The sequence below is a fragment of the Equus asinus genome, chromosome 3 (assembly GCF_041296235.1).
Source record: "Equus asinus isolate D_3611 breed Donkey chromosome 3, EquAss-T2T_v2, whole genome shotgun sequence".
Lineage (NCBI taxonomy): Eukaryota > Metazoa > Chordata > Mammalia > Perissodactyla > Equidae > Equus > Equus asinus.
The window spans coordinates 131,814,495-131,842,224 of NC_091792.1; the positions used below are offsets into that span (position 1 = coordinate 131,814,495).

Below are 27,730 nucleotides of genomic sequence, written 5' to 3' on the forward strand. Positions count from 1 at the left end.
AACCAAATTTTTACGAAATAGAATCTGGAGGAAATTAGAAACACATATGTGCCTGGGCGATTTATTTTCAGTGACACCATTTCAGGCATCCTCTGAAACCCAAGCTTTTCTTTGTGTTAAAGCTCTCTAGAGAAATGTAAATTCAACCCAAACCAAAGTCAGTCTCAGAGCACACTGGTGCTCCCAGCACGCTTTGAGCAGTGAGCCAAAAGTTAAAAAACCTCGGCCACATGTCCTTTTAAATGATATCAAAGCAGTTCCAAAGGCTCAACTTCCTGGCAGTGCTGGCCGTGCCCCATGCAGGATGCATGCACTGAATCCACCTAGGGTCTTTAAAGTGATTCCCATGGATTCCGGAGGAGGTGTTTTTCCAACTTTACCTTTGTATCATTTTACAGCACCTGCACCCCATCTGGATTACTTTTTGTTACCATCTGGAAAAGAGAGTGTAAAAAGGAGAGAACACAGTGAATCACATTTTAATAGGAATTAGTTTGCTTTTTCTTTCCTAGACACTCAAAGTCAGTAGAGTGACAATTTTTGGCAAAATGGCAACACGTGGGTCAGGGAGGGCATTGGTTACTGGGAACACCTTCATGTATCTAAAACCATGGATTCAGAGTTCTCGAACATTCACTGACACTTGTCTCTGTGCCAGACCCTTTCCCCAACCCTGGGAATTATGTATGTCATCCCCATTTTGCAAATGAGGTAATAGAGGCCAAAGGTGGGACTGAAAAGGATCTGTGTGTTTTCTGTTCCATTGCTTTCAACTGGGCACCCGGGAACACAACCAGGGTGCAGCCCACTGGGCAGCAGCAGGAGGTGGAAGAGAGCGGAGAGGAGTCCTGGCCAGGAGATGAGCGGCTCAAGTATGAAAGGACATCAGGATAAGGCAGCTGGTCGATGTGCTCCATGATACAGACCTGGGGAGGTTACAGCCAGAGTCATCATCACAAGCTCAGCCTGGACCAAACTGCTCCTGTTTTGCCTTTCCCATCACTGGGCTGATCTAGGCTTTGACCCATGGAGCTGACTCTCTTGCAGCTCAAGGACATGTTCCTTTGGGCTTCCTGGTGGCAGATGAACTCAGCTCTGTTCTTCTCTCATTTCCCACCCAGCCACTGTCTCTCATCCTTCCCCAAGTTGCATTTTTTTTCTGATAATCTCCCTCTGAATAAAATCTTCTCTTCATGTCAAACTGACTACGTTGTTCTGGTTTTTCCTCTGAAAACCCTAAAAATTAGGAATCTTTAAGTAGTTCTCCATTTCTAATGTCTACAACTTTTGAAAAGACAAGCTAATAACAGAACCTAAAGCTCCAGACCCTTTGTCTCCATCAGACACATGCACTAGGAAGAGAGAGACATCCATTACTGGCCACCTCCCCTGTTTGCTCTCCTTCCTTCCTTCAATCATGGATGAATTCCCAGGATCCTTCTTCATAAGCCTTTACCCAGAGAGAACGCAGCTGTGATTTTTAGAAGTATAGATTGGCTGGCTGCTTACAGGGGACTGGGTTTACTTGACACATAAAATCCACAGATGACTCCCTGTAGAGGGTTGAAAAACGGTCCCCCAAAAGACATCCACATCTTAATCTCTGGAACCTGTGAATTCTACCTCATATGGCAAAAAAAAGAGAAGTCTCTTCAGATGTGATTACAGATCTGGGGAGATCTGCCTGGATTATCGGGTTCGGAGCCCAGCTCTGCCTCTTACTGGCTGTGTGACTTTGGACCTCAGCTATACCATCTGTGAATGGGGATGATATATCTACCAGATGGTGGCGTTGGGTATTAGGTGCGTTAATATTCCTGATAAACATCCACTTATTACTCAGCCCTGTTTGAATACAGCATGTTACAAAAAAAACTTTAAAAAGATGGAGACTTGCACCTAAGAAAGAAGTAATCTACATACGCACGCAAACAAAAGCATTAACAATACCAAGTGCTACTTGTTTCTGGAATAAGGGCCAAATGGCATATTTCTGTCAATTGTGGCACCAAGTGAAAGACACAAACCCCAAGTGCAACAACAGTTCCACAGAGAGAGAAATCACTGGGGCTTAGCCAGCAATACGTGTGCACAACCTTGTCTTTCTCCAAAGCATTCTCAATTAAAAGAGCCCATTTCCAAAGCCCATTTTATGTCTATTTTCTGGGAACAATTCATAATTCAACTGAATGAATGGGACAGACAAAGAGAATCGTGTGCACCTCCTCCACTCAATCAACCGCCCCCTGCCCCCGGCTCCCTGCTCCCCTGCCCCCACCCTCCCTGCCCCCCCACCAGCCTGCTCTAAAATCCTACCCCTTGCAACACGTGCAGTGCTTCTGTTTATCTTGGACTCTGTTTAAAAAAACAATCAGCCAGGAGGAGAGGTGGCAAAAAAAAAAAGAAAGAAAGAAAAGTCGAAGAAAAGGGAAAAAGGGCTTTGAAGTGTTTGAGAGGGCAGACTGTGGGTCATAATAACATAATTGAAGCAATCGTGAAATATCACTCATTGAAAAATATCAGATCAACTTTAGGATGGTGAATTCAAGAGCCATAGGTGGGGAAGGTTTTCTTCTGGAAAAAAGAAAGAAACAGGCACATCTTGAGGGGCACCTTGTTCCCAGAGTCTCAGAGGCTGCCCAAGGTGGACCTTGGGGAACCCTCGCCAGGCTGGAGCTGGACAGCCTGTGCCCACCCTCTGCTGCTGTGGCTGTGGCCACGCGAGCGACGTGCACGGAAACGAGATGACTGCTGAGATGTAAGAGCCCAACTTGAGAACTACCACTTCCTTGTTTGTTCCAGAATTTACACATCATCTGTGGCTTTTAGGCTCCCCTCCTCCTCACCTCCAGGAAAACCACAGGATCTATATTTTTCTTCAAAGCCATGTAACTATAAAGGATGTTTTGATGGTTCTCCCCTTTAAGGATCAATTTCGCTTCTCCCCTCACTGCCTCCCTCAGGGCACACGACATGGGTTCCTACAGACCTGGTCCTGTACCTGAGGGCCACGCTCTGCGCCAGCCTCGGCTCAGCGCCTTGGAGACAGCCTCTTCCTGGTTAGAAGTTCTGCCCTCTCACCTCGCTCTCCTTCCCCAGCGACATTCCTTCTCTCAATGAGACAGACTCTAACGTCTGAGGCTGTGTGACTGCTGACGAACAGGGTGGGGACTAACGTATTTACACGCAACCTCTGCCTGCCCGTACCAATTATTCTTCCTTATATGATGATTCCTGATATCAAATTCAGTTTATTTCTCTTTTTATATGTCACTCCCACATCCGCATCTTGTTTTTAGTGAGAAGTTCTCCCATTTCCAGGTGCAAAAAGGAAATACTTCTTGTCCAATGTGATACATGGAAATGGGGGTAAAAATAAATGCTCTTTTGAAGTAAGGTTGAGTTCAAAATGGGCAGTCTGTCCACTTTCTCTCCCCCTCCCACTTTGACAACAGCTTAAAGGTGAGAATTCAGTTGTCAGGTGCCCTTTATTACGAGCAGAATCAAAAATTTGCTTTCTCTTTGGAGTACAAAAAAGAAATAGAGAAGCAAAGGGCAAATCTTTCGCACCCATCATCTGGTTTACACAGGGGAAAAGCAAATACCATTAGGATGGTGTGTCCACCACCGCTGGCGCCTGTCCGCTCCTGGAGTCCTGTGTTGGGGGTTGACTCTGTGCAGTGTTTTGTGTTGAAATTAAACAGTTCTGTGTTTGAAGATGGACATGCTAACGCCCTGTCAGTTGCTAGTCAAGTCTCCTTGCTGGAAAATCCTGTTTCACAAGGGGGGTAGTGATGGAGGTGGGGGAAGTGGGGAGACCAGGGAGAGCCAGGAGTGTTCTATCCAGGCAGAGAAACTACTGAGTGTTCATCAGGAAGACAAGGGAATACAGAAAAGCCTGCACCCAGCTGGAAAGGGCTGCCTTTTGATAGTGATGGTCCTAAAGAATGCCAAGTACAGGTCAAAAGGACACAGGAACCAGATCATAGGGGTTCGACCGGCCAAATCTGGAGCGACTGGAGCAGCAAGATAAATAGTACTGATATAAAGGATTGTAATCCACTGAATAAAACAAGCTATGAATCCACACTGATATACAGGCAGGTGCTGCATAAGAACATTTTGGTCAATGACAGACTGCATTGTGCTAGGATGGTGGTCTCGTAAAATTAATACCATATCGCCTAGGTGTGTAGCAGGCTGCACCATCGAGGCTTGTGTAAGTACACTCCATGATGTTTGCACAACCATGAAATCGCCTAATGACACATTTCTCAGAACATATCCCCGTCGTTAAGTGACACATAACTATAAATTTAAAAAACGGAAGGCCCTGCCTTAGAGACAGAAAGCCAGCAAACAAACACACAAGGAATACTGGAACTAGAAAAATCACCATGTGACAACCATCCTAACAATAACTGATTCAAGCAAGAATCATGCTGGGACTAAGGGGTGAAAGTTTGAGAAGAATGGGATACTTAGTCTCAAAGTATCTGCCCACCACATGCTTAAGGGTAAAATAGTGTCTTTACAGCGGAGACACCTGGCACAAAGCACCTTAAATAGTCAAAGGTAACATTGCCAGTCATGAGACTAACCAGCAGCATGTGCCTCTGATGTGATGCACTGAGAACTCAGCATCACTTCTGTGGTTTTCCTGCCTAAAGAGCATAACCCGGACTGAAGCAGGAGGCAACATCGGTCAAACCCAAAATGAGGGCTATTCTGTAAAACAACTGGTCTTTACTCAAAAAAATGTACTACTATGAAAAACAAAGAGCGAGGAACTATTCTAGATTAAAGGAGATTAAAGAGGCATGACAACTGAATGCAATGCATGATCTTTCTGCTAAAAGTCATTACTGACACAAATAGTAAAATCTGAATAAGGTCTGTAGACTAGGTAGTAGTCCCAAATCACTGTTAATTTCCTGGTTTTGATCACTGTACTGTGGTTATATGAGAAAATGCCCTTGTTCTTAGGAAATACACAGTGAAGTATTTAAGAGTAAGGGGCACGGTATCTGTAACTTACAATTCAGAAAAAAATTGTGCGTGTGTGTGTGTGTGTGTGCATATCTAGAGAAAGAGAAGAATAAAGCAAATGTGATAAATGTTAACATTTGGGGACCATAAGCAGAGGACATATGGGACTTTTTTGTACTCTTCTTGCAACTTTTCAGGAAGTCTGATATAATGTCAAAATTAAAAATTAAAAGAAAAAAGTGGGAAATTTTTTAAAAAGCACTAATCTAATGTCAGTTCTTGTTCTGCCTGTCCCTGGGCTAGGACTTCAGACCCACAGGAAATCCCTGATTCTAAGCTCCTCCTATACAGAAGCATGTGGGGAAGAGTCTTGCAGGAAGGAGCACCTCAGAAGCCCACCAACCTTTCTGAATTTAGCTGTCATGCTGAGTATGTCCTGATGACCTTTACTCAATCGCCAGCCCCAGGCACTTGAACTTTGAAGGCCAAGAAGGTATGGTTCCTGCCCACAGGCTGCCCCATCTTAGAGGGGGACTTGCAGTCTCGCACTTGGTGTCAGCCGTCTGCCTCCTCTACTAAACACAAGCTCCTCACAGGCAATGCCTGACCCAGCGCAGCGTCCAGCTCACACAGGGCACTTCCTATTTGTTATTCAAACGAAGGAATGATGGGCATGTGACAGGTGCGAATGAATGAGTGATGCGGATGAGTTTTTCTACGTTGTTCCCATAGAGCGTCTACCCCTTTCCATGAGCAAATCCCACACTACCCAGTGGTCCAAAAAGCAAGCGTGGGAGCTGAGAGAGAAGGAAAGACTGCGGCTCCTTCTTCCCCGCTGGGGAAATAGCAAAACCTCCATTGTGCAATTCCAAGCGTCAGAAATGTTCTGCTTCCAGGGTTCTATGTGACGAGCTTTTAAAGAAGCTGCTGGGAAGTGGTTTGAGCTTATAGAAGTTGGAGTTACTTGGAAGAGAGACACAATAAAATTAAACACTTAAATTTCAACTCCACTTTGAAAAACCAACCTGCCAATGTTTAGAAAACAGTCCAGGATTCCATGTAACCTGGCCAGTAGGGCAAGTGGACAAATATTTAGTGAGTTGCTTCTGGGTAACTGAGCTCCTGGTCTCAAGAGGAATGAAGGAAAATAACTACCAGGCGCTTTATAGAAGGAATTAGAGACTGCCTGCCCATCTTCACAGATGGTACTGCATCTATGATTGAAAAGGAGCAGGAAGATATATTCTTGTTTTGAACATTTGGGAAGCATTTCTTTCTTTTTTGTGTGTGTGAGGAAGATTGGCCCTGAGCTTACATCTGTTGCTCACCTTCCTCTTTTTTTTTTTCTTTTCTCCCCAAAGCTCCAGTGCATAGTTGTATATCCTAGTTGCAGGTCATTCTAGGTCTTCCATGTGGGATGCCGCCACAGCACGGCTTGATGAGCAGTGTACAGGTTCGTGCCCAGGATCTGAACCGGTGAACCCCGGGCTGCTGAAGCGGAACACGTGAACTAACCATTCAGCCACAGGGCTAGCCCTAGAAGGTACATTCTTGACTACCCAATCAATTTCCTCAGCAGAACTATTTCCTCCTTTCTGGGCTGGCTTTGAAAACTCCCCAGGACAATTTTTTTCTGGTATGTTTCCTTTTCTCCTAAAGAAACTGAGCTTCATTGATTTTGGAGAACCTGAGAGACTCTATGAAGACCTTTATCATCAGCACCTTCTCACAGTCCATTTTACGCCTTCTCAATAGTCCATGTGCTACAACATACGTGCTAACATCACCGAGAACTGGGTTTGATGGGATATTTCTGTGCAGAGATGTGTCTGCAGGTCCCCTCCCCAAAGGGTTCCCTGGTCAAACAGGTTTGCGAACAGCAGAGATGAAAGGGGAACACATCCACGGTCATGAAAAGGGACTCATCTACTTTGCTTAACCCAGTATTTTCCAAAATCATTTGACCACAGAACCTTTTCTTTGTTTCCATAAAAGACTTATTAACAACCAATAAAACTTGTGTTTTGTGGAATATTTTGGGAAAAACAATTGTCAAAATGACAGTCCTATTTATCAGGGGGAGTTTTGTGCCCCAAACGAATAGTGTGAGGTGGCATTTGGCGCACTCAGCCAGGCAGTCTGTGCCTGGTATAAGAAATCTGCGTCCCAGCCACGGCTTCCTCACCAACTGCACACATGTGGGAAAGCTGTCTAAGCTCTTCATTCCTCAGTTTCTTTATCTGCAAAATGAGTCCACGGCATAAAAGCTCTCTTCGAAATCTAACAATCTAAATGATGAAGCAGGGAAGAAGGGGCTCTGTCCGACTCGGCTTCACACTGTTATCTCATGGAATCCTGAGGCCTCCCCAACAAGACAGGCACCAGTATGACCCTTTTGCACGCGGGGAACCCTGCTCAACGGTTTGTACATTTCCGCATTGCGATACCGCTGAGGAGTGTCTGGGTCCTAAGTCCACACACACCCCAACCCATGATCCTGATGGAATGCAAAAAGCTAGGCTTTTGGAGATGAACACGATGCAGTGTATACAGAAACTGAAATACAATAATGTACACCTGAAATTTACACAGTGTTATATACTAATGTGACCTCAACTAAAATAATTTTTTTTAAAAAAACCTCCCTCCCATTTCTTCCTCTCAGGCCCCAAGTTCTCCGTCTCATTCCCTCAGGTCTGCAGCTCTTCGGGAGAGGTCTCCTCAGCCTCTTTGCCAGGAGGAACTGCTGACCGATGTCCTGGAGAGTTGCGATTGGGAGAGTGTGTGTGTAACAGCAGCGTCCCTGAGAGGGATGAGGACTCAGATCAGGGGGACCCCGTGAGGGTGGAGGAGGGGCATCTGCTAGACCCTCTTTTCTGCTGGAATGGTCTAGGGGGAGGTGCACGCTACTGGGCTGGAGGGCTCCCAGTGGGTCCCTGAGCACCGGCTGGTGACCCTTGGCCTCCTGGCACATGTGCATTTTAATAGGAAACCATGCAAAAAGTTTTCAGCAGCCAAAGCAATCAGTCTCTAGGGTGAAAGGTCAGAGTTACAGTTGGTATTTCTCAATGAAAGGCTGCGCTGGGCCACTCAAATTGCGCCATTTAAAGCCTGCCTCCCTGGCCCTTCCCCAGGCTGGCCTTGCCAGTGTGTTCACTGGAGAAGGGCGTCTACACTGATCCTACGGTGCTTCCATTGCATGAACTCTGCGGAACAAGCCAAGTCCTGGTCCTATGACTTTACTGCTGCTGGGGTCACAGGATTCTGGATGTCTGCGTTGAAGGTGGAAACAAGACTTTTTTTTACCACAGTGAATAATGCCATTCCATTGTTTCTTGCTGTGGTCCTTATACTAGTGTATTGCAATCATGTTGATGGATCTTAAAAACATTTCATACGGCTCTTTCCTCTCTCTATTCAACATCTGATACCATTTTTCCCCTTTTCTTTTTTCCTTCTTTCTGTTTTTCTTCTCCCCAAAGGCCCCCAGTGCATAGCTGTATATTCTAGTTGTGAGTGCCTCTGGCTGTGCTATGTGGGATGCCGCCTCAGCACGGCCGATGAGCAGTGCTAGGTCTGCGCCCAGGATCTGAACTGGCCAAACCCTGGGCTGCTGAAGCCAAGTGCGTGACCTTAATCACTCGGCCACGGGGCCGGCCCCTTCCCCGCTTTTCTGATATAGTAATTAGTTTGCTGTCCTTAAGACAGATGTTTCATGAATGGTCACAGTTGTTATGCTGTGTCTTCAGTGATTCCACAAGTCTCCACTGACACCCTGGTATGACCAGGCACTGTGCTGGGTTCTGCAGATAGAACGGCATCCCAGACATGCCCTGAGAGCACTTACAGTCTTGAGTGCGCATGTGTATGTGAGTGTGTGTGGTGGGGGGTGGGGTATACGTGTGGAGCGGGATGGAATTTATATAAACATTTGAGAAGATTCATCACATCACACCAGCAATTCAGCACACTGGTTAAATGAGGCATTTAGGGTCAGAGTTGTGGGTTTCAATTTTACCTCCACCACTACTTAGCTTTGTGACCTCTAGGCAAATTTCTCAGCCTCTGTGGCCTTTGGTTATCTAATCTGCAAAATGGGAATGATAACAGTTCCTGCTTGTCGGGACATTTTAGAAATTAAATGAGACAAAAGTATCTAAGGCATTTACTATAATGTCTGGCATCCCGCCAGCACTTATTAATAATTATAAGTAGTTAACATTTGAGTGTTTACTATGTGTCAAGTGCTGTCTTAGGAACCTTCTTGTATTCATTCATTTCAACTTTACAACAATCCTTTAAGGTGGGAACCAGTATTTTACAGATAAGTAAATGGATATAAAAGTTAGAAAGTATAGCTTTTAATGCTGTTGTTATTGTTTTCATTATTCTTATTTCCTGATTATATTATATATAATTATTATATATTACATAATGCTATATATTTATAATGCTTCCTATTATATTAATTAATATGTCTTGTTAGGTTTTTTTTTTTTTAACGAAGATTAGCCCTGAGCTAACATCTGCTGCCAATCCTCCTCTTTTTGCTGAGGAAGACTGGCCCAAGCTACCATCTGTGCCCATCTTCCTCTACTTTATATGTGGGACACCCACCACAGCATGGCGTGCCAAGCGGTGCCGTGTCCGCACCCAGGATCCGAACTGGCGAACACCAGGCCACCGAAGCGGAATGTGCACACTTAACCGCTGCGCCACCAGGGCGGCCCCAGGTTCTGTTGTTTTTTGAGTCCACTGGATTACACAGGAAGCAGCAGCTTGTGGTCCAGTAGCATTAGCAAAGGGGAACTGGATCCTCTTGATTTGGACTTGGACAGAATTTCATAGGTGTGGTTCCAAGTATTCACCACCAGATGGCACTATATAGTGGTTATTTAATGTCAAGGAAGGGACTTGGTATGGAAAAGCCCTCAGACACATGAGAAGTCGTGCACAAATAACATAGGTGCTTTGCCATGTGGCAAAGTTAGGGAGTAGGTGATATGGTAAATATTTCAGACAGTTACTGTCACTTTCAAGTCCTGGTGGCCATGGCACCACCATATGGCACGGCCTCCTCCAGCTCTGGCCAGGTATAGGATTTATTCTGTAGTCTGGCCAGACCACGGTGGGGTCAAAAGGCTCCTACGATTCTATGGGGCCCTCTTTTGACACAATGACTGCACATCGAACCCCTAAATGGGAGATTCTGGGTTGTTCTCTCCAACCTGTATGTCTGGACAATAATTCTATGGAAGAGGCTGGGAGAGGAAGGAGTATGTGGGGTATAGAGGGGTCCAGGTCCTCCCCCTGGGTTAGATATGATGCTGCTGGGCCTGTCCAACTGGCTGTTCCTCCCTTGTGACCATCCTTGTGGTTGAACCCCCCTCCCCCCATCCCCATGGGCTGCCCCATGGTAAGAGCTGGTCTTGGGGCTCCATCTTCTGGATAAGGGTATAGGGCCATGAATTAGGAAGTAAAGATAAAGCCACAAAATAAATATAGCCAAATTTGAATTTTTTGGGGGGGAAGAAGCTCATTATTTAAAATAAATTCAGAATATTGTGTTTGAAAAGGCAAAATTTGCATGAATTATTGGAATTAAACAGAAGGCATATAGAAATTTTCAAGTTCTATTAGTAGCTTGTGGTCAGCCATCTAGACACCTCGCCAGTCCCCTCAGATCCTCCTGTACACTTGGTGGGAACTATTTTAGGGAAAAAGTTTGGAGCTGTGCCCCTGTTCTCTGGACTGTAAATTCCTGGGAGTAGGCTCCTGTCTGAAGCAGATGAGATGCAATTCATTAATGAATAAAGACTGGGGTATACACATGGTAGGGGTGGCGATCCTGGTGGACACAGAGGGCACAGGGTCCGTAAGGAATCCTCCTGGGTCTGAGTGGGCCCAATAGCTGGCACTTCTGACAAGCTCCCAGGTGGTGCTGATACTGCTGGCTGGGGGCCACACTTTGGGAACCAGTGCCTTACTGCTGTAAGGAAGTCAGGGCAGTTCAGGCCTCTTTGCTTTGCTATGTTGCTGCTTGGTCCAGGTGAGCTTTACTTGAAGGGGGAGGACTAACATCCTAAGAACTTGGGAAGTTCCTGGCAATAGTGAGGCAGCTCCCATCACCACTGGCTCTTCTTGGTGGCAAATGATATGGCCCAAACCTAGTTGGCTGGAACATAATTTTATGTTGGTTAGAAATAATATTGGTCAGAAACTAATACCTGCAGTCACTATTCCCAATCTCAGCCCCAGTTAGTATAGTTTTCCAATCCTCTTAAGTTTCTAAAAATTCTGTGTTTTTCAAAATTTGTTTTTAAACACTTTCTAATTTACGTTGCTTTTTATCCTTCTCTATGGGGGCTGTGGCAGGGAAAAGTTAACATAACCAAATGTCTAGTAATATGGGATCAATTTAAACAACCTAAATGTTTACTAATTGGGGAATGGTTGGAATAAACCTAAGACATTGGCTAGTCCACTGTCTGTCTGCTCTTAGATCCGTCCTCACCTCTCCCTGCTCGCTCATTTTCTCAGGGCACCATAATGCTGAGGAAGCCTTGCCCTCTGGATCCAGGTAGGTCTCACCAGTGGAAGGTGCTGGTGGAAGAGCGGAGCAGGAAGAGGTTGAGAAGCCATGGTTTCTCCCTGCTTTGGACAGTATCCTGTCCATCCTGGCAGTGGCCGTATCTCCTCCACAGCTCTAGATGCCCAACAGCCTGACCCCCCCGATGCCAGTGAGAACCATGGAACCTCTCCTTCCAGCTACCGCCCCAGCATCTAGTCCCGTGTCTCACCAGAGGGTGGTAATGTCTTCCTGTCTTGAACATCTCTGTGTGACCACCAGCGTGCTGCCTCACCATCCCATTTGGAATCCCAGCTCTTCCAATACCTGCGTACCCTGCATACCCACTGAGTCTGACTTCCCTCTGTTTGAAAGAAGGGGCTCCCATTTCTGACTGAACCTTGCGTAATACAGATAATATCCTGATCAAAGGCTTTCTAGCTAAGATACTAAATAATAGACAACAGTATTGGACTCTGCAAAAATTGGTATTATCTAAGGTACATGTTGCTGCTTGCTGCATGCCTGACATAGGGCAGGTCACGGGGGCATGTCAACAGTGGTTGGGGAAGGGACTTTAGCTCCTCTATCATCTCCATCAAGTTCTCTTCCCTTTCCTGCCCCAAATCAGTCTGTTTGCTGTGCATGTATCTTTCAGACAAGGCTCCTGTCTTAAGTCTCCCTTCCAAGCTCTTAAACTCTTACTATATAGAGATGTTCTAAAACTGCCACTGGAGAAAGTATAGGGGACATAAGGACCTTCACACTATTTTCAGTAATCTCATGAAAACACCCAACATCATTAATGGGTGTGAGTGATGGTGGCTAATAGAGAAGTTTAGATGTTCTTTATGCCTGCTAAAATATAGAAGGTATTCCCTGTTACTAGTATAGGCGCCAGGCTGCATTAACTCATTCTCCATTATCAACATAGTGTGGGAAGCTGATTTTTAATATGCCCCTAAACGCTTCAGTGAGGCTCCAATTCAACAGCTTAAGACAATATCTAAAACTCTCAGAGTTGGTAATCCAGACAGTACCATGTGCTTATCAATGTGCTTTTGAAGTATGTGTTGAGGAAGTCATGCGAATTATCACAGACAGCTCTGAAGAGAAAGTGGCTGAGACCATATACGGAGCTCAACTAATCACATACATAATCTCATTTAAGATGACAGCTTTTCATCAGTGATACGGAATTAGATATTTCCCCCAAATTCTGCTACTTGGTAGAATCTTGTTTGCTGATGAACCAACAGCCCATGCCGTTGAAAACCAAACCAAGCATGGTGATCAGGGATCGTGGCTGCAGCCCCAAGATTCCGAGCCAGCTGAAGACGGGGGGCAGGCCACAACCTTCTGGATGGCTTTTAGTTCCTGAGAATATGAACAAGCGCACTTTGGAGAATCCTCAATAATACAAATATAACTTATCGAGAAGATTTTTTAAATCTGAAATGAAGATGACATGTTTTCACTTAACATAGGCAGATCTACATCTTCTTCTTGGGATTCAGTGGACCCCCTTCAATCATACTCTCGACCATCATGGCAACAGTGTCATCTGACAAAACTCATCTCAACTCAGCTTGTTGGGCTGATCTCCCCGACTTTGGTTCAAGTTACGTAGGAAGCTCAGCATCACCGACCTTTAGTAGGGTATGTACTTATAAACACCAGAGATACTCTTGGCATCAGTATGTAATCGCTTTCATTTCTATGGCCACATTACCAGAAGGACTGGTCAAAGTCATACAGGGAGTCTAGGAGAAGAGGAGCAAGAACTTAAAATCCAGTCCAGAGGAGACAGTCTAGTGCTGTAATTAAGGGAGGGGGCTCTGGAGTCAAAATCTCGGTTGCCCTGTTATAATTTGGGTGATCTTGAGCAAGTCACTTAAATTCTCAGTTTTGCCAACCAATCAATGGGGAAAATAGTAATACCTAATCTCGCAGGGTTCCTATGAGGATCACATGTCTTAAACACATGATAGGCCTGGCAGAGTGCGTCTGGCAAGTAGTAGGCTTTTAACAAATGTTGACTGCTTTCATGTTCATGGTCATCATCAGTGGGAATATTCTTTAACTGTTGGGAGACAGTCACTTTTAGACACTGTGAATAGAAATGGGCCATGTTCTGACCAAATCCTCCCCGGAACCCCTTGGGAATCAGGGTGTCTCTCTAACACAGGGTAGGTCTCTAATTTTGGTAGGTAGCCTTATCAGGGAGTGGGGAGAAGTCTGGAAGAAACTTGAAGCATTTAGAAAAAGTTAAGTTCTGGAAATGAGGAGGAAGTTTTAGAGGAGACGATAAATAGAGAAATTTATATAATACAGTCTTGTAAGGCTACAAATAATGACAGCTTCAAAAGCACAGCTCATGGCTAGAAGCTTGGAATAAACTCGTTCTGGGTAATCCCCAGCATCCTAGAGTGCCCAAACCACAAAGAATCTTAGAGAACTTCCTACCCACTCACTTTATTTTACAAATGTGCTTTTGGACTCAGGGCTGGAAGCATGAACTAGTCAGAGGACAAGAAAAAACAGATTGTCCCACACTTGTAGATGACCCTATGTGTGTGGAATTGGGCCCCCAGCGTTTCTCTGAAGAATAGTAAAAAGTTTTTGCACTTGAAAAGACTGAGTAAGGTTCTCTGAGCACCCACTGGAGGCAAAAGACTCTGCTGGTTACTAAGACACAAAGAGGTTGAGGGTCCCTGCTGTCCGGTACAGGGCTCACCACCCATTCATGGAACAAATAGTTCCTGAGTCCCTGCTCTGTGCCAAGGACCGAACTCTGTTTCAGGGATCTGGAAAGAGTTTTACAGCCTAGCAAGGGAGATAGATATACAAATAGATGACTAATACACTGTATGGGACTGAACTATGTCATACAATGTGTTACATAAGGCGAAGAGTGCCTGAGCAATCTCAGGAAGATGAGGAAACGCTCGTGAGCGAAGGTGAGCAGATAATGGTGCTGGTGGAGCTGCAGAGCACACGGCAGGGGAAACGCAATGCGAGGGCAGGATTGCTACCTCTTACACCTTCTCTCTTAGACCCACCCTTTTCTTTCCATGTGCACTGCCACTGCCCTGTCCTAAACCATTATCACCTCTTTCTTACCTGAATTAATTACTGCAATATCCTCCTGTCACTCGCATCCGCTTGTGTTGTCTGATACATTGGCCACATGGAAGTCACATGATGTTTTTAGGACACAAATCTGAATCACATCACTCCCCTGACTAAAACTTCCCAAAGGTGTCCAATGCCCTCAGGATAGTTAATAACACATAATAATGAAGATGATGATAAAAGTATCAAACTTCCATAGAGCTTCCTATCTATCAGGTGTTAATCTACATGCTTTATAGGTACTGGATCCTCATAATTTGTGGAGCCCATATTTGTGAACTCATCTACTTGTTAAAATTTATTTGTAACCCCAAAATTAATACTTGGGGTGCTATTGCTGTCATCAGTGGACATGTGCAGAGTAGCGAAAAATTGGAGTCATCTGATGTGCTCATTTCTAGCTAAGCTCAAGTGAGGCAGTGTCCCACTTCATCTTGGCTCTCATACTGTAAATCTTTTCAGCATGAAGACTTTGTTGGGTCGTGCCTCATCTCACATGTCTTAGAACTGTATCCCCTACACAAACAAAACCAAAAAGGAAATAACAGCATTCTACTAAAACCTGAACGAGCCAGAAAGAAATAGACTTTGGGGATTGCTCTGTCTACTGGCTTTAATGTTTTAGGTAATAAAAACTGTAGTGAAAGACTGAGTAATAGAATATTTAATGGAAAGTGGAAAGAAGAGAGCTTTTTCCCAAAGCATAAAAAAGAAAATAGTTTACCTGTTGTGGAGATTGTCCATTAGGTTTCTCTAGAAGTTTAACTTCTCTTCCTGCAACAACAAAAAAGTTGAAAATTGAGGCCTGCAAGTTGCCTCCTTTTCACAGCCAAGTTGCATCTGGAAAGTGACAGAAGAAAGCACTCCTGAGGGGCGCTAGGTAGTGACGTCGGGGAATGGAGGTCCTGGCCTGAACAGTTAGCCCTGGCAGACAGTGCTTTGAAATTTGCCAGGCCTGGGGGTGCAGCCCAGCTCCTGACACTCAGCAATCAATCAGCAATTTACACAAATTTCAGTGTTTTCATCTATAAAATAAGGTTGTAGTGAGATTTAAATGGTACAACATCTAGGCTGTTTATCACACACTGGGCGTGTTGGAATTGCTCCATAACCGAAAGCCATTGTCGTTACTTATCACTGTTGATAAACATTACATGACAATACATGTCTTCTCTGACGGTTAGCGTTTCAACTAAGCAGGAAAAAAACTCAAGGAATTTGCCTCTTGGAGACATATCAAACAACCAAAGTTTCAACGAATACACTTACAATGTTTCAGTAAGATATATAATTTAGAAAATAGCTTTGCTTATAATGAGAATAACGATGTATAGAATTTGAGAAAGTAAAGCAAATGTGCAGATTTTTACCAACTTCTCTATGATTATTCGAGAGATTCACTATAAACAAACACAACTTTTTCAAGAAATGCTCTTAGCCCACTCCCAAGTAGACGACATCTTGAGATAATGAATTCTGCCTCAAATTTACCATATAATATTGGAATGGTTTCATCCTTTTGGTGATTCAACTTCATATTCTTGTCAGCAATGTCTTTTCACTCAGTATTATTTCTTATTGTTTAATAATTCCTTAAAATCTAATACACTGCCCAAATGTCACCTGATTCTATTATTCTTAATTTTTACCACAGTATTTATAACTAGTGTTTGGTAAGGAAGACACGAGAAAGGCAAAGATCATGCCCACTGGGAGCTAACCATCTAGCTGGGGAGAGAAAAGAGACAAGAAGAGTTCACAAATCACTAAAATATTATGCAGGGCACAAATAATGCCATCAGAGGAACACGAACAAACCTGAGCAGGTTCAGGACTAGGACACTTTGTAACTGGGCTGACTGCACCTGAACCAGGCATTCATTGAAGGATGAGAGGAACTGCGGCAGATGGAAAAATAATGATGGCGAGGTGTGGTGGGGGGCCCTTTTAGGCACAGGGAACATGACAAAGAGGAGTCAGGAAAGGATGGCGTATTATTTAGTCAAATAATTGAACTCCGACTGTGTGCTAAGAACCAGAAAACTGCAGCGAATGGGACGCCATGTTGTGTGTTGTATAGAACGACAGCCCTATGTGCAGAAGAGTGACTATTCGGGATTGCTTGGTGTTTAAAGAACTTGGAACTCGCCGTGTGGTTGGTAGACAGATAACCAACCAATGATAAGCGCTTTTTAGGAAACCAACTTGATGCGGCAATTTGGAGTTACAGGAGAGAACCTACTTAGAGTCAGGGATGGACTTTTGAGGAGGCAGCATTTAAATTGGGACCCAAAGGATGAGATGGAGCCAGCCATGCAAAAAATAGCTCTCGACAAGCCACTGCCAGGTTAAGAAGCCTTAAGTGGTTCTGCATTGCCTACCAAATCTTTAATATCCTCAGCTAAGCATTCAAGGCCTTCCACAGTATGGCACCAATGGCCTCCTATATTCTCTCTGAAGCTCCTTTAGCCATTCCTATTTCTAGCCAATCTGAACTTTTCACTGTTTTCTAACCATGCCTATATCTTCCTGTTCCTATGCCTTTGCACATATTACTTCCCCCAGCTGGCATGCTGCCATATCCATTGATATTTTGCAAAATTCTACTGATCCTCCAAAATTCATTTCACACACCACTTCCTCCCTAAAGATTTCTTAAAATTCCAACTAAAGGTAATCACTCCATTTAAAAAATTTCTGCAGAATCTTTCCTCTTATATAGCTCTGATCACTTTCTGCCCAGGTCACAGTAATGCATTTATATAACATTCCCTCCATTAGACTTCAAACTCTTAGTAGGGAGGGGTCATGGCTTCATCATTGTTTATCTCCACATCGTATCTCCTCACACGGTGGCTTGCATTTACGTGGTGCATTTCATGTCTGTTAAAAATTTGATGTAAAAACATCAACAGTTTTAAGATGCCTAATACCAGTGTATAATATTATAAAACAACAATGTACATATTTTATCAAATCTAAGATGCATATGTATTCATTTACCTTTTAACATCTCTGAAACTAGAATGCATCTTACAATTACTGGCACATCATGGTTAAACTGGTGACATTGTTTTGTATTTTTGTGGTGCAGAATGGTACATGTTACAATTGATGACATCTAATATTCAAACAAATGTAGGTTCCCCCCCCATTTTTTTTTTTTTTTTGTTGAGGAAGACTTGCCCTGAGCTAACATCTGTGCCAATCTTCCTTTATTTGGTATGTGGGTCACTGCCACAGCATGGCTGACAAGTGGTGTAGGTCTACGCCTGGGATCTGAACCCATGAACCCAGGCCGCCAAAGCAGAGCACACCAAACTTAACCACTATGCCATGAGGTTGGCCCCTAAAATATGGTATTTTAATCCTACATTATAGTTTGTTATCTCAGAAGTATATTATGCATATATGCATACATTTTATTAAAAGTATCTTATGTTAAATGACTGTCTACTTGGGCACAATTATACAAAGTAGTGTAAGACATGGTTCATTTACTCAAGAACTTTTAAGATGAAAACTAACCATATCCAGAGATGGAGTAAGAATTTTACGAGCTCTCAGCACTATAAAGATCATGTACCAAAATAAAAACAATAAGCATAAAATAAGACTCTTCAAAGGAATTCTATTTTTTTCCAAGGATGACTTTTTGAGATAATAAATTTTTTCAAAAGAAAATATTTTTGGCACACCTACTCTGCTGATGCCTTATGTACATGACTCATTTGTTGGTTGGGCAAGCTAGCATTGACATTACGTTGGGTTGTATATGGTTGTACATGGTGAGGACCCAAGGACTGGCACAGCCAATTGGTGCTAAGCATCACGGGAGTTTGGGAGAAGAAGCAATCCCAGTGCAGCCGAGCTGCCAGGAAAAGCTTCATGGAAAAATGGGGCTATGAGAGATAGGTAGAAATTAGTTAGGCAGAGAGGACATTTTTAGTAAAAGCAAAAGGGTAAGAAAGAATATGACTTGCACAAAAGACAATGGAGAGACCCATGTTGTGGACAGATGTGGCATATGTGACCTGGTTACTGAGGCCCTTGAAAGTGTTTAAGAAGCAGTTAGGTTCCTAAATCCCTTTCTGCACTTCTGGCCTCGAGGTGGTTTCCATTCTCCATCTCAACTGAAGAATGTAAGTTTAGTGCCTGAAAAGGGTAAAATAGGGTTTCTGGCTCAGGAACATAGCAGAGAACACACAGCAAAGGGCAGGGGTTCCAAACCCCAACTGGGAAATGAAGTGAATGTGTGCACAAGGAATGCTGCGATGTTCAGCTGCTCCGCTCCACGGCTCTGGGAACGCTGGCAGCCACCTCCAGACACCTGAGGCAAGTCTCTAACATGAAAGGGAGACATGGAAACCAACCAACCAACCAACCCAAAAGCACTTAAAACACAGAGTAGGGAGAAGAAAACCAAAACAAAACAATTGACAATAATAGCCTCATCATGTCACTTGCATCCAAAAAGAACAGAGGCTATTAAAAAAAAAATCAGAGAACAACAACAAAGCTCTTGCAAATTAAAAGAAGACAGGAAAAACGAGTATTTCATCATTGAAGAAAAAGATGAGGAAATCTTATATGAAGTAGCAAAAGAGATAAAGATGTTTGAAATGGAATAGAAAAGGTAAAAAAATTTAGAGGACTAGTCTAGGAGGTCCAATATCCACATAATAGGAGTCCTAAAAATAAAAAACAAAGAAACTCCAAAAAACAAAAGGAGGCGATGAATTCATCAACAAAATGATTTCAGAAAATTTCCCATAACTGAAAGACACGAATTTCTAGAGGAAAGCACTTACCAAGTGCCCAACACAACAGAGAAAATCAGACTCGGCATCAAGACCATACCATTGTGATATTTCAGAACTGGGAAAAAAGCGAAGATCTCCCAGGCTTCTAGAAAGAAAGAAACAGATCATATACAAAGAACTGGGGATCAGAATGGTCTTAGACTTCTTAACCTCACAGACACAGACACACACACACGAATCATTCTAAACTTGGCCAAACTACCAACTAAGCGAGAAGGTAGGACGAAGACATTTTTACATATGAAGGTCTTAAAAACATTACCATGCACATGCCTTCCCCTCCTGGGAAGGATGCTATTAGAAGATGTAACAAACAAATGAGGGAGTAAACCAAGAAGGGAAGGGGAGGGATAGGAAATAGGGCATTAAACACAAGAGAGAGACACAGGCAGCCCCCAGGAAGACAGTGACGGAAGATCCCAGAATGCCAGCAGTGTGCGCAGCCGAGAGGACCACTCGCTCAGACTAGAGAAGGAAAGGAGGCTTTGGGCAGTTTTCTTACAAGACATGAAATTGACAGAATAACTGAAGTGTCCTAAAGGGAAAGATTTATACAATAGGGAAAGAGTTTGGGGCTGAATCAATGGTAAGTAGGCAGAGCACTAAACAAAGGAAAAAAGAGCCATTTGCTACCTCCAGAGAAAAAGCTGTACAGGAAAGGAAATATAATTAGGATTCTCTACCTGCCTTAGCCGTGAACAGCATTTACATAGGCATAATAGATAGCAGACATTCATGTAACTAAAACCGAAGCGGGGTTCAGTGGGGAGTGGGAACAGTCCTTATGTGTGATGGGGCACGGGGTGGAAGCTGAATCATCTTCCTCCATAGTGGAAGATAATGTCTAAAACTGAAAAAAAAACCCCAAAAACCAAACAAGAAGCGGTAATAAAAATGCTCATTTAGAGAAATAGAGTCAAATAACCACAATAATCAGCTAACAAAGTGATTTCCATTTAGGAAGGAAAAATGTGCTCACAGGGAGGAGTCTGGGCCTCATCTGAAGATTTGGGACTAATGTAGTCAAAAGAGCCAAGTCATGAGAAAGGGTAAACTCGATGATACCAGCAATAACAATGACGCTTTTGCAAAAGCTGACTCGCATCCATTTCTTTAACCTACATTAATTATTCAACATCTAGAGCTGTGGGCCAGGCCACGTGCTAGTAGAGGATCAGAGCAGGAGAAATAAGACAAATCTTACAACCTAGTGAGGTGGGTAAAACACAAGCAAATAATCATGATCCACTGCTCGAAAGGAGCTTACAGGCAAAGTATTATGAAAATGTGGGGATCAGACATCAACCTTTCAGAATATTCTAGAGCTGTGCAGTCCAATATGGTAACTACTAGCCACATGTGGCTATTTAAATTACTTAAAATTAAATACATTAAAGGTTAGTTCCTTGGTTACACCAGCTAGACACATTTCAAGTGCTCAAAAGCCACCAGAGGCTGGTAGCTACCATATTGGACAGTGTAGACAGAACACTTTCCTCATTACAGAAAGTTCTATTAGATGGTGCTGTCTGGAGGTGCTTAGGTGATTTTTATAGCGTTTTCAAGGACATCAACCCCCTGAAGGGATCACATTCCATGGGTCTCTTAGTAAATAGAGCCTTGCAGAGCTTGATATTTAACCAGCTAAATTATTTGTACATGGAATGGAATTTTTACTCTGTCAGAAGTTTAGTTTTCAATTGGAGCCACCCCTACAGTGAGGAAGGGGTATTTCTTACATTTCCTGACCACCCACAGATATGGGGGGCAAATGCTGCTGGTGACCAGAAGTCTGTGAGTCTTTGGGAAAGCACTTTTGCAGAGTGGAAAGAGGGGATTGTTCTGGAGAACTCAGAAACTACTGAGTTTGAATTTTAGCTCCACTGCTTATTAGCTGTGTGGCCTCGAGCAAATCTCTCAACCTCTCTGGGCCTTTGTGTTTTTAGACGGGAAGTGTAGATAACCATGTGTTAGGATAAGCAGGTGGCAGAAGCACAAAAACAGCAGCTGCCATTCTTCTCGTTGTTCTTAATCTCCAACATTCAAGTAGGCTGGAGAGAGAAGTCTCTCAATGGAGAAGAGGGCCAGCGCTCACCTCTCATTTCTTCTCATCACTACTCTGTTTTCTGGCTTTTGTTAAAGGATCTATCATTGACCAGGACCTTAAGTACCTATTGCAGGAAGGGGAATTTCCGTTCAAACAAGGGCAAAGGGCAGAAGGGGAGCGGGCACAGACATTTACTGAAGGCCTAGGACATGCCAGACTCACTTGCAGGTACTGGATGCCATTCTCTAAGTCCCCCCCAGGTCTAGGACCAGTTGAACGACGTGAGGAAGCTGGCTGGAGGCGAAGATTAGTAGGTGGTGGGAAAGACAGCATAGCGGGAGGTAAAGGCACAAGGGTGGGCCAGGTTAGGTAGGGAGGGGCTGTGAATGCTGACTTGAGATTTGCAGCTCACAGTAACAACTGGCGGCAACAAGCTGGACGCACTAGCGGGCCGAGAGCAGAGGGAGTGGGTGAACTGAGGTAGCCTGTAGCTTATCCACAGACGGGTTTTTACTCCGAGTTTCTTCCACAGAGTGGACAGGTCTATCTCTGTTACCTTCTTTAACTTCCACAAGAAGAAAAACAAAATTTCTTTCCAAGTGGAGTTAAATTCTAAATACGATAAGCCCGAGTTGGCACCAACACTGGCTGCGAGCATTAACGTTTCCTTGCAATTTGTAAATGTATTCAGGCTTGTTTTCGGGTTTTCTTTCATGGGTTTCCCCTACCCCCACCCACAAGCAGGGCCAACATCTGAATAGAAAGAAAAGGTCTCCAGCTGGGCTCCTTTCTCTGAACAAGCTTTGCAAGCTTTGCAACATCTTCTTTGGATATGATTCAGCTGGGGGCCTTCCCCATCTTCCAAGAGGAATTCCTGCGTCCTCACACAGGGCCCCTTTGTTGTCGAGGTTATGAGAAGTCAACCATTACTTTGCACGAGGAAATATCTTTTCATTGTGTGAAGTAATGATCAAAGGGGAATGTCATTTCAACCAAGGGAAACAAAACCGTGATTTATATCTAGGATCTCCACAGAAAAAAGAAAGATCCTAGTTACTTAGTAAAGCACGGTCTGCAGCATGGAGTGTAAAATTCACTCATCTATTGACGGATTTTAAAGTTTAGTCCTTGTATGTGCCAAGTTCCAACCAAGTACTTTTTTAAGTAGAACTGTTTTTCTTTTGCATCTGCTCTGCTCACAGAGATCTCCAATCTTTTCAAAATGCTTAAAATCAGAACTATTTTCATTAAAAAATGATATGTATATTTGTATGTGTACATATTTATATATAATTACATACATAAAAATAGATATAATTATACACGCACATGCACATATACATATAAGCAAACAAAGTTTGGGAAAAGAGCAGAAAAAAGGCCAGCCATCATCACAGCAACCTAACCTACACCGTGACAGGTGTTAAATTTTTCCCAGGATCTATTTCAGTGTATGTCCATCTGCATAGCAATTTTATACAATATAGGAACAACTTTACATCCTGCCTTTTTTCACTTAACGTTATATCTCTAACCTTTTCCACGACGATACAGAAGGTCCATAATGATTGTTATAAATGGCTGCAAATTATTCCAGGAGTGACCCTCTGCCAGTTAATTAACCATTCCTCTCTATCGCTTAACATGCTTGGAACTTTCCATTTTTGGTAGTCACCCTCGCAGCTTCCCAGTTCAAAGTTTACGGTACAGACTATAGATACTACATCATTGTAATGTGTGAGATGATTTTGATTTTCCCTGCCTTTCCGCTTTTTCATCTTCTTCTGACATGAAGTACAGATGACCTATTGGACCCAGCAGTTAGAGACCAGCCAGGAGGCTGTTTCTCCATCACAAACCAGGAAATGCTGGATCCACAAGGCATTACTGCTATTCAAATGCAGAACTCCAGGTAAGGGGCAAGGAGAACTTGCCCAGCAATGACTGTTGTGGGCAGAAATCCTCATTCCCCAACAGTTAAAGACCCTGGACAACAGATCAGAGCACTTCACTCCTACTATCTTTTTTCTCTTTGCAGCACAAGCTCTTCCCTGGCGGAGGCAGCAAGGTGTGTCTCTCTTAGCAGTGGGGGCCCCAGGAACCATGGCTGACAGTCAGTCCTCCTGGAAATCTGTAGGCGCTCCAATGCCCTTTGGATATTATCTTTTCTATTTAATAAAGTCCTATTCTGTCTCAATTTTCTCTCATAGGCAGCATAAGAGATTTGTCTCAGATGTGCAAACTGTCTCGCACATGTTCATTTACCAAAGGCAGGTGAGGGGGAACAGGAGAGGATGGAGTGAGGCAGAACCCAGGGCCACATCACTGCAGCCACAGTGCTGTCAGTTGACTTATGGACAGGAGCTCAGGGAAGTGACGGCCACAAGACTCTTCACTGGGCCCAGGCAGGCAGTGTAGTGACACTCAACAGATTTTCAAAACCAAAACTTGGGGTTCTGGATCTGATGCATGAGTGTGTTTGTGTGTGTGTGTGTGTGTGTAGTGGTAGTGATGGTATCTGACACTTCAGCTTCCATTATGTTTCATATTTTATACTCACTACCTCATTTTATTCCCAGCAACTCTGAAAAAAGCATTCCTAGTTCCATTTTATAAATAGCAAGCTTAACTAACTCACGTAAGGTTACACAACTAGTAAATGGTGGAGCAAGGACTCTGAGTTCGAGGTTTTTCATTTACACCATGGAGTTGTCGATAGGACAGGATAGACGCAACCAAGCCTATCACTGCAGGGGTAGGCAGGAAATGTGGGAATACAGGATACAGGAGGTCCATTAACCCAGCTTTCCATCCATGAAGGGCCTCAAATGTACACTCTTAACTAATATATCCAAATACACGCCCAGAGCTATACTGACAGGACTGAAAGAAGAGGATGTTCATCATACAGCTTTGAACTTCAGCCTCCTTTCTCCATAACAAATCACCTGCAGTTCCCTATGAACGCACACTTTATCTTGAGAAGAGGAAATATCTTATCACCTTTTTGCATGCATGCAAATTTGTACATGTAGGCATTTAAAATATTCTTCAGTTTTTATAGTCCTGTTTTGTCATTATTTTACTACTTTAATATACCAAGAGCCTCAAAAACAACAGCAAAAAGAATCCAAGCCTCTTTCGACCTCTGAGAGACCTTGACCTGATACTACGGTTGTTCTAGAAAAACCAGGTTGTATGTTCAACACAAGTGTAATAATGCAAAAGGAAATACTAAAGATTTTTTTGCAATAAATTTAAGGGAAATTCGGGGGTTGGGGGTCTACTCTCGCATACCTCTCATAGAGACTCTACTATTTGTGATTCCTTAAGCATCTACATCTTAAGAACCTTAAGAGCTGATATCTCCTGGATTACACACTTTGTATTGAACCAAGTAAGCAATCCATCACCAGCAGCTATTAGTATGATGTCACTGGTCCTCCAGCTCCTGGGCCTCTCCCTTCTCACGTAGGCTGGCAAAGGATCTGCTGCCATGAGCCCATCGCTCTCTGCCCCAAAGCTGGCCAGCCACGTCACGAGTGACTGAGACTACATGTATTAACAGGAGGGACTTGAACACGTCGATTAAGTTGTCCCTGGCTAAATTTCTCCCATTCTACTCAAGATTTACAAAGTGTTTTGACACCCTGGTTAAGGTATTAGTTTTAACAGAGAAAGACAGAGGGAACAAATAAATGGCTATTATACTGCTGTGAATAAAGATTAAAGTCACAGCATTTGTGGGGTGGGGAGGACCCAAGAAAATATTAATCTAGCCCACATGGATTACAGATTGGGAACTGAAGCCCTGAGAGGCTAAGTGACTGCCAGTATTATTTTTGCTAAACCATGCTGCTGTCCTTGTAGAGATTTAGAGGTGGGGTTAGCCTCTGTTTTTTTTTTTTTTTTTATTGAGGTCATAATAGTTTATAACCTTGTAAAATTTCAGTTGTATGTTATTATTTGTTAGTCATCATATAAATGTGCCCCTTCACCCCTTGTGCCCCGCCACCCCCTTTCCCCCAGTAACCACTAATCTGTTCTCTTTGTCCATATGTTTGTTTATCTTCCACATATGAGTGAAATCATGTGGTGTTTGTCTTTCTCTGTCTGGCTTATTTGGCTTAACATAATACCCTCAAGGTCCATCCATATTGTTGCGAATGGGATGATTTTGTCTTTTTTATGGCTGAGTAGTATTCCATTGTATATATATATATCACATCTTCTTTATCCAATCATCAGTTGATGGGCACTTAGGTTGCTTCCACATCTTGGTTATTGTAAATAATGCTGCAATGAACACAGGGATGCATAAGTCTCTTTGAATTGTTGATTTCAAGTTCTTTGGATAAAAACCCAGTAGTGGGATAGCTAGGTCATATGGTATATCTATTTTTAATTTTTTGAGAAATCTCCATACTGTTTTCCATAGTGGCTGCACCAGTTTGCATTCCTACCAGCAGTGTATGAGGGTTCCCTTTTCTCCACATCCTCTCCAACATTTGTTATTTTTTGTCTTGGTGATTATAGCCATTCTGACAGGCATAAAGGGATATCTCATTGTAGTTTTGATTTGCATTTCCCTGATGATTAGTGATGTTGCACATCTTTTCATTTGCCTATTGGCCATCAGTATATCTTCTTAAAAATATCTGTTCATATCTTCTGCCCACTTTCTGATTGGGCTGTTTTTTTCCTGTTCAGTTGTGTGAGTTCTTTATATATTGTAGAGATTAACCCCGTATTGGATATATGATTTGCAAATATTTTCTCCCAGTTGGTGGGCTGTCTTTTGGTTTTGATCCTGGTTTCCTTTGCCTTGCAGAAGCTCTTTAGTCTGATGAAGTCCCACTTGTTTATTTTTTCTTTTGTTTCCCTTGTCTGAGTAGACATGGTATTAGAAAAGATCCTTTTAAGACTGATGCCAAAGAGTATACTGCCTATATTTTCTTCTAGGAGTTTTATGGTTTCATGTTTTACTTTCAAGTCTTTGATCCATTTTGAATTTATGTTTGTGCATGGTGAAAGATAATGCTCTACTTTCTTTCTTTTGCATGTGGCTGTCCAGTTTTCCCAAAACCATTTCCTTTCTCCATTGTATGTTCTTAGCTCCTTTGTCAAAGATTACCTGTCAGTAAATGTGTGGTTTTATTTCTGGGCTTTCAATTCTGTTCCATTGATCTGTGTGCCTGTTTTTGTACCAGTACCATGTTGTTTTGATTACTATAGCTTTGCAGTAACTTTTGAAGTCAGGGATTATGATGCTTCCAGCTTTGTTTTTTTTTCTTCTCAGGATTGCTTTAGCTATTTGGGGTCTTCTGTTGTCCCCTGTGAATTTTAGGATTCTCTGTTCTATTTCTGTGAAGAATGTCATTGGGATTCTGATTGGGATTGCATCAAATCTGTAGATTGCTTTAGGTAGTATGCACATTTTAACTTCCAGTTCATGTGCATGGAATATCTTTCCATTTATTTACATCATCATCAATTTCTTTCAGTAATGTCTTATAGTTTTTGTTGTATAGGTCTTTCACCTCCTTGGTTAAATTTATTCCTAGATATTTTATTCTTTTTTGTTGGAATTGTAAGTGGGATCATATTCTTGAATACTCTTTCTGTTAGTTTCTTATTAGAGTACAGAAATGCAACAAATTTTTGTACCCTGCAACTTTGCTGTAGTTTTGGATTATTTCTAACAGTCTTCTGATGGATTCCTTAGGGTTTTCAATATATAAGATCATGTAATCTGCAAACAGTGAGAGTTTCACTGCTTCATTGCCTATTTGGATTTTTTTTATTTCTTTTTCTTTCCTAATTGCTCTGGCAAAGACCTCCAGTACCATGGTGAATAAGAGTGGTGAGAGTTGGCACCCTTGTCTTGCTCCTGTTCTCAGAGGGAATGCTTTCAGTTTTTTCCCATTGAGTATGATGTTGGCAGTGGGTTTGTCATATATGGCCTTTATTATTTTGAGGTACTTTCCTCTATACCTATTTTATTGAGAGTTTTTTTTTTTTTATCATAAATGGATATTGGATCTTATGAAATGCTTTCTCTGTATCTATTGAGATGATCATGTGGTTTTTGTTCCTCATTTTGTTAATGTGGTGTATCACATTGATTGATTTGCAGATGTTGAGCCATCCCTGTGTCTGTGGTATAAA

General features: G+C 42.9%; 1 protein-coding gene across 13 annotated transcripts in view; it reads right to left on the reverse strand.

Moving 5' to 3' along the window:
* The window catches only part of PGCKA1 (PDCD10 and GCKIII kinases associated 1), a 91,875-nt gene that overhangs the window by 2,591 nt on the left and 61,554 nt on the right, over window positions 1–27,730 (reverse strand). For 10 of the 13 annotated variants that reach the window (XM_014859344.3, XM_070506062.1, XM_014859343.3 and 7 more), the window contains 2 exons: window positions 15,417–15,466; window positions 381–434 (listed from right to left, as the gene is read on the reverse strand). In XM_014859344.3, the coding sequence (XP_014714830.3) occupies window positions 381–412 (32 nt within the window). In that variant the 5' untranslated portion in view covers window positions 413–434; window positions 15,417–15,466. Of the gene's footprint in view, window positions 1–380; window positions 435–2,989; window positions 3,324–15,416; window positions 15,467–27,730 lie in introns of those variants that run through there. The other 3 variants (XM_070506065.1, XM_014859348.3, XM_070506063.1) reach the window with 3 other exon arrangements.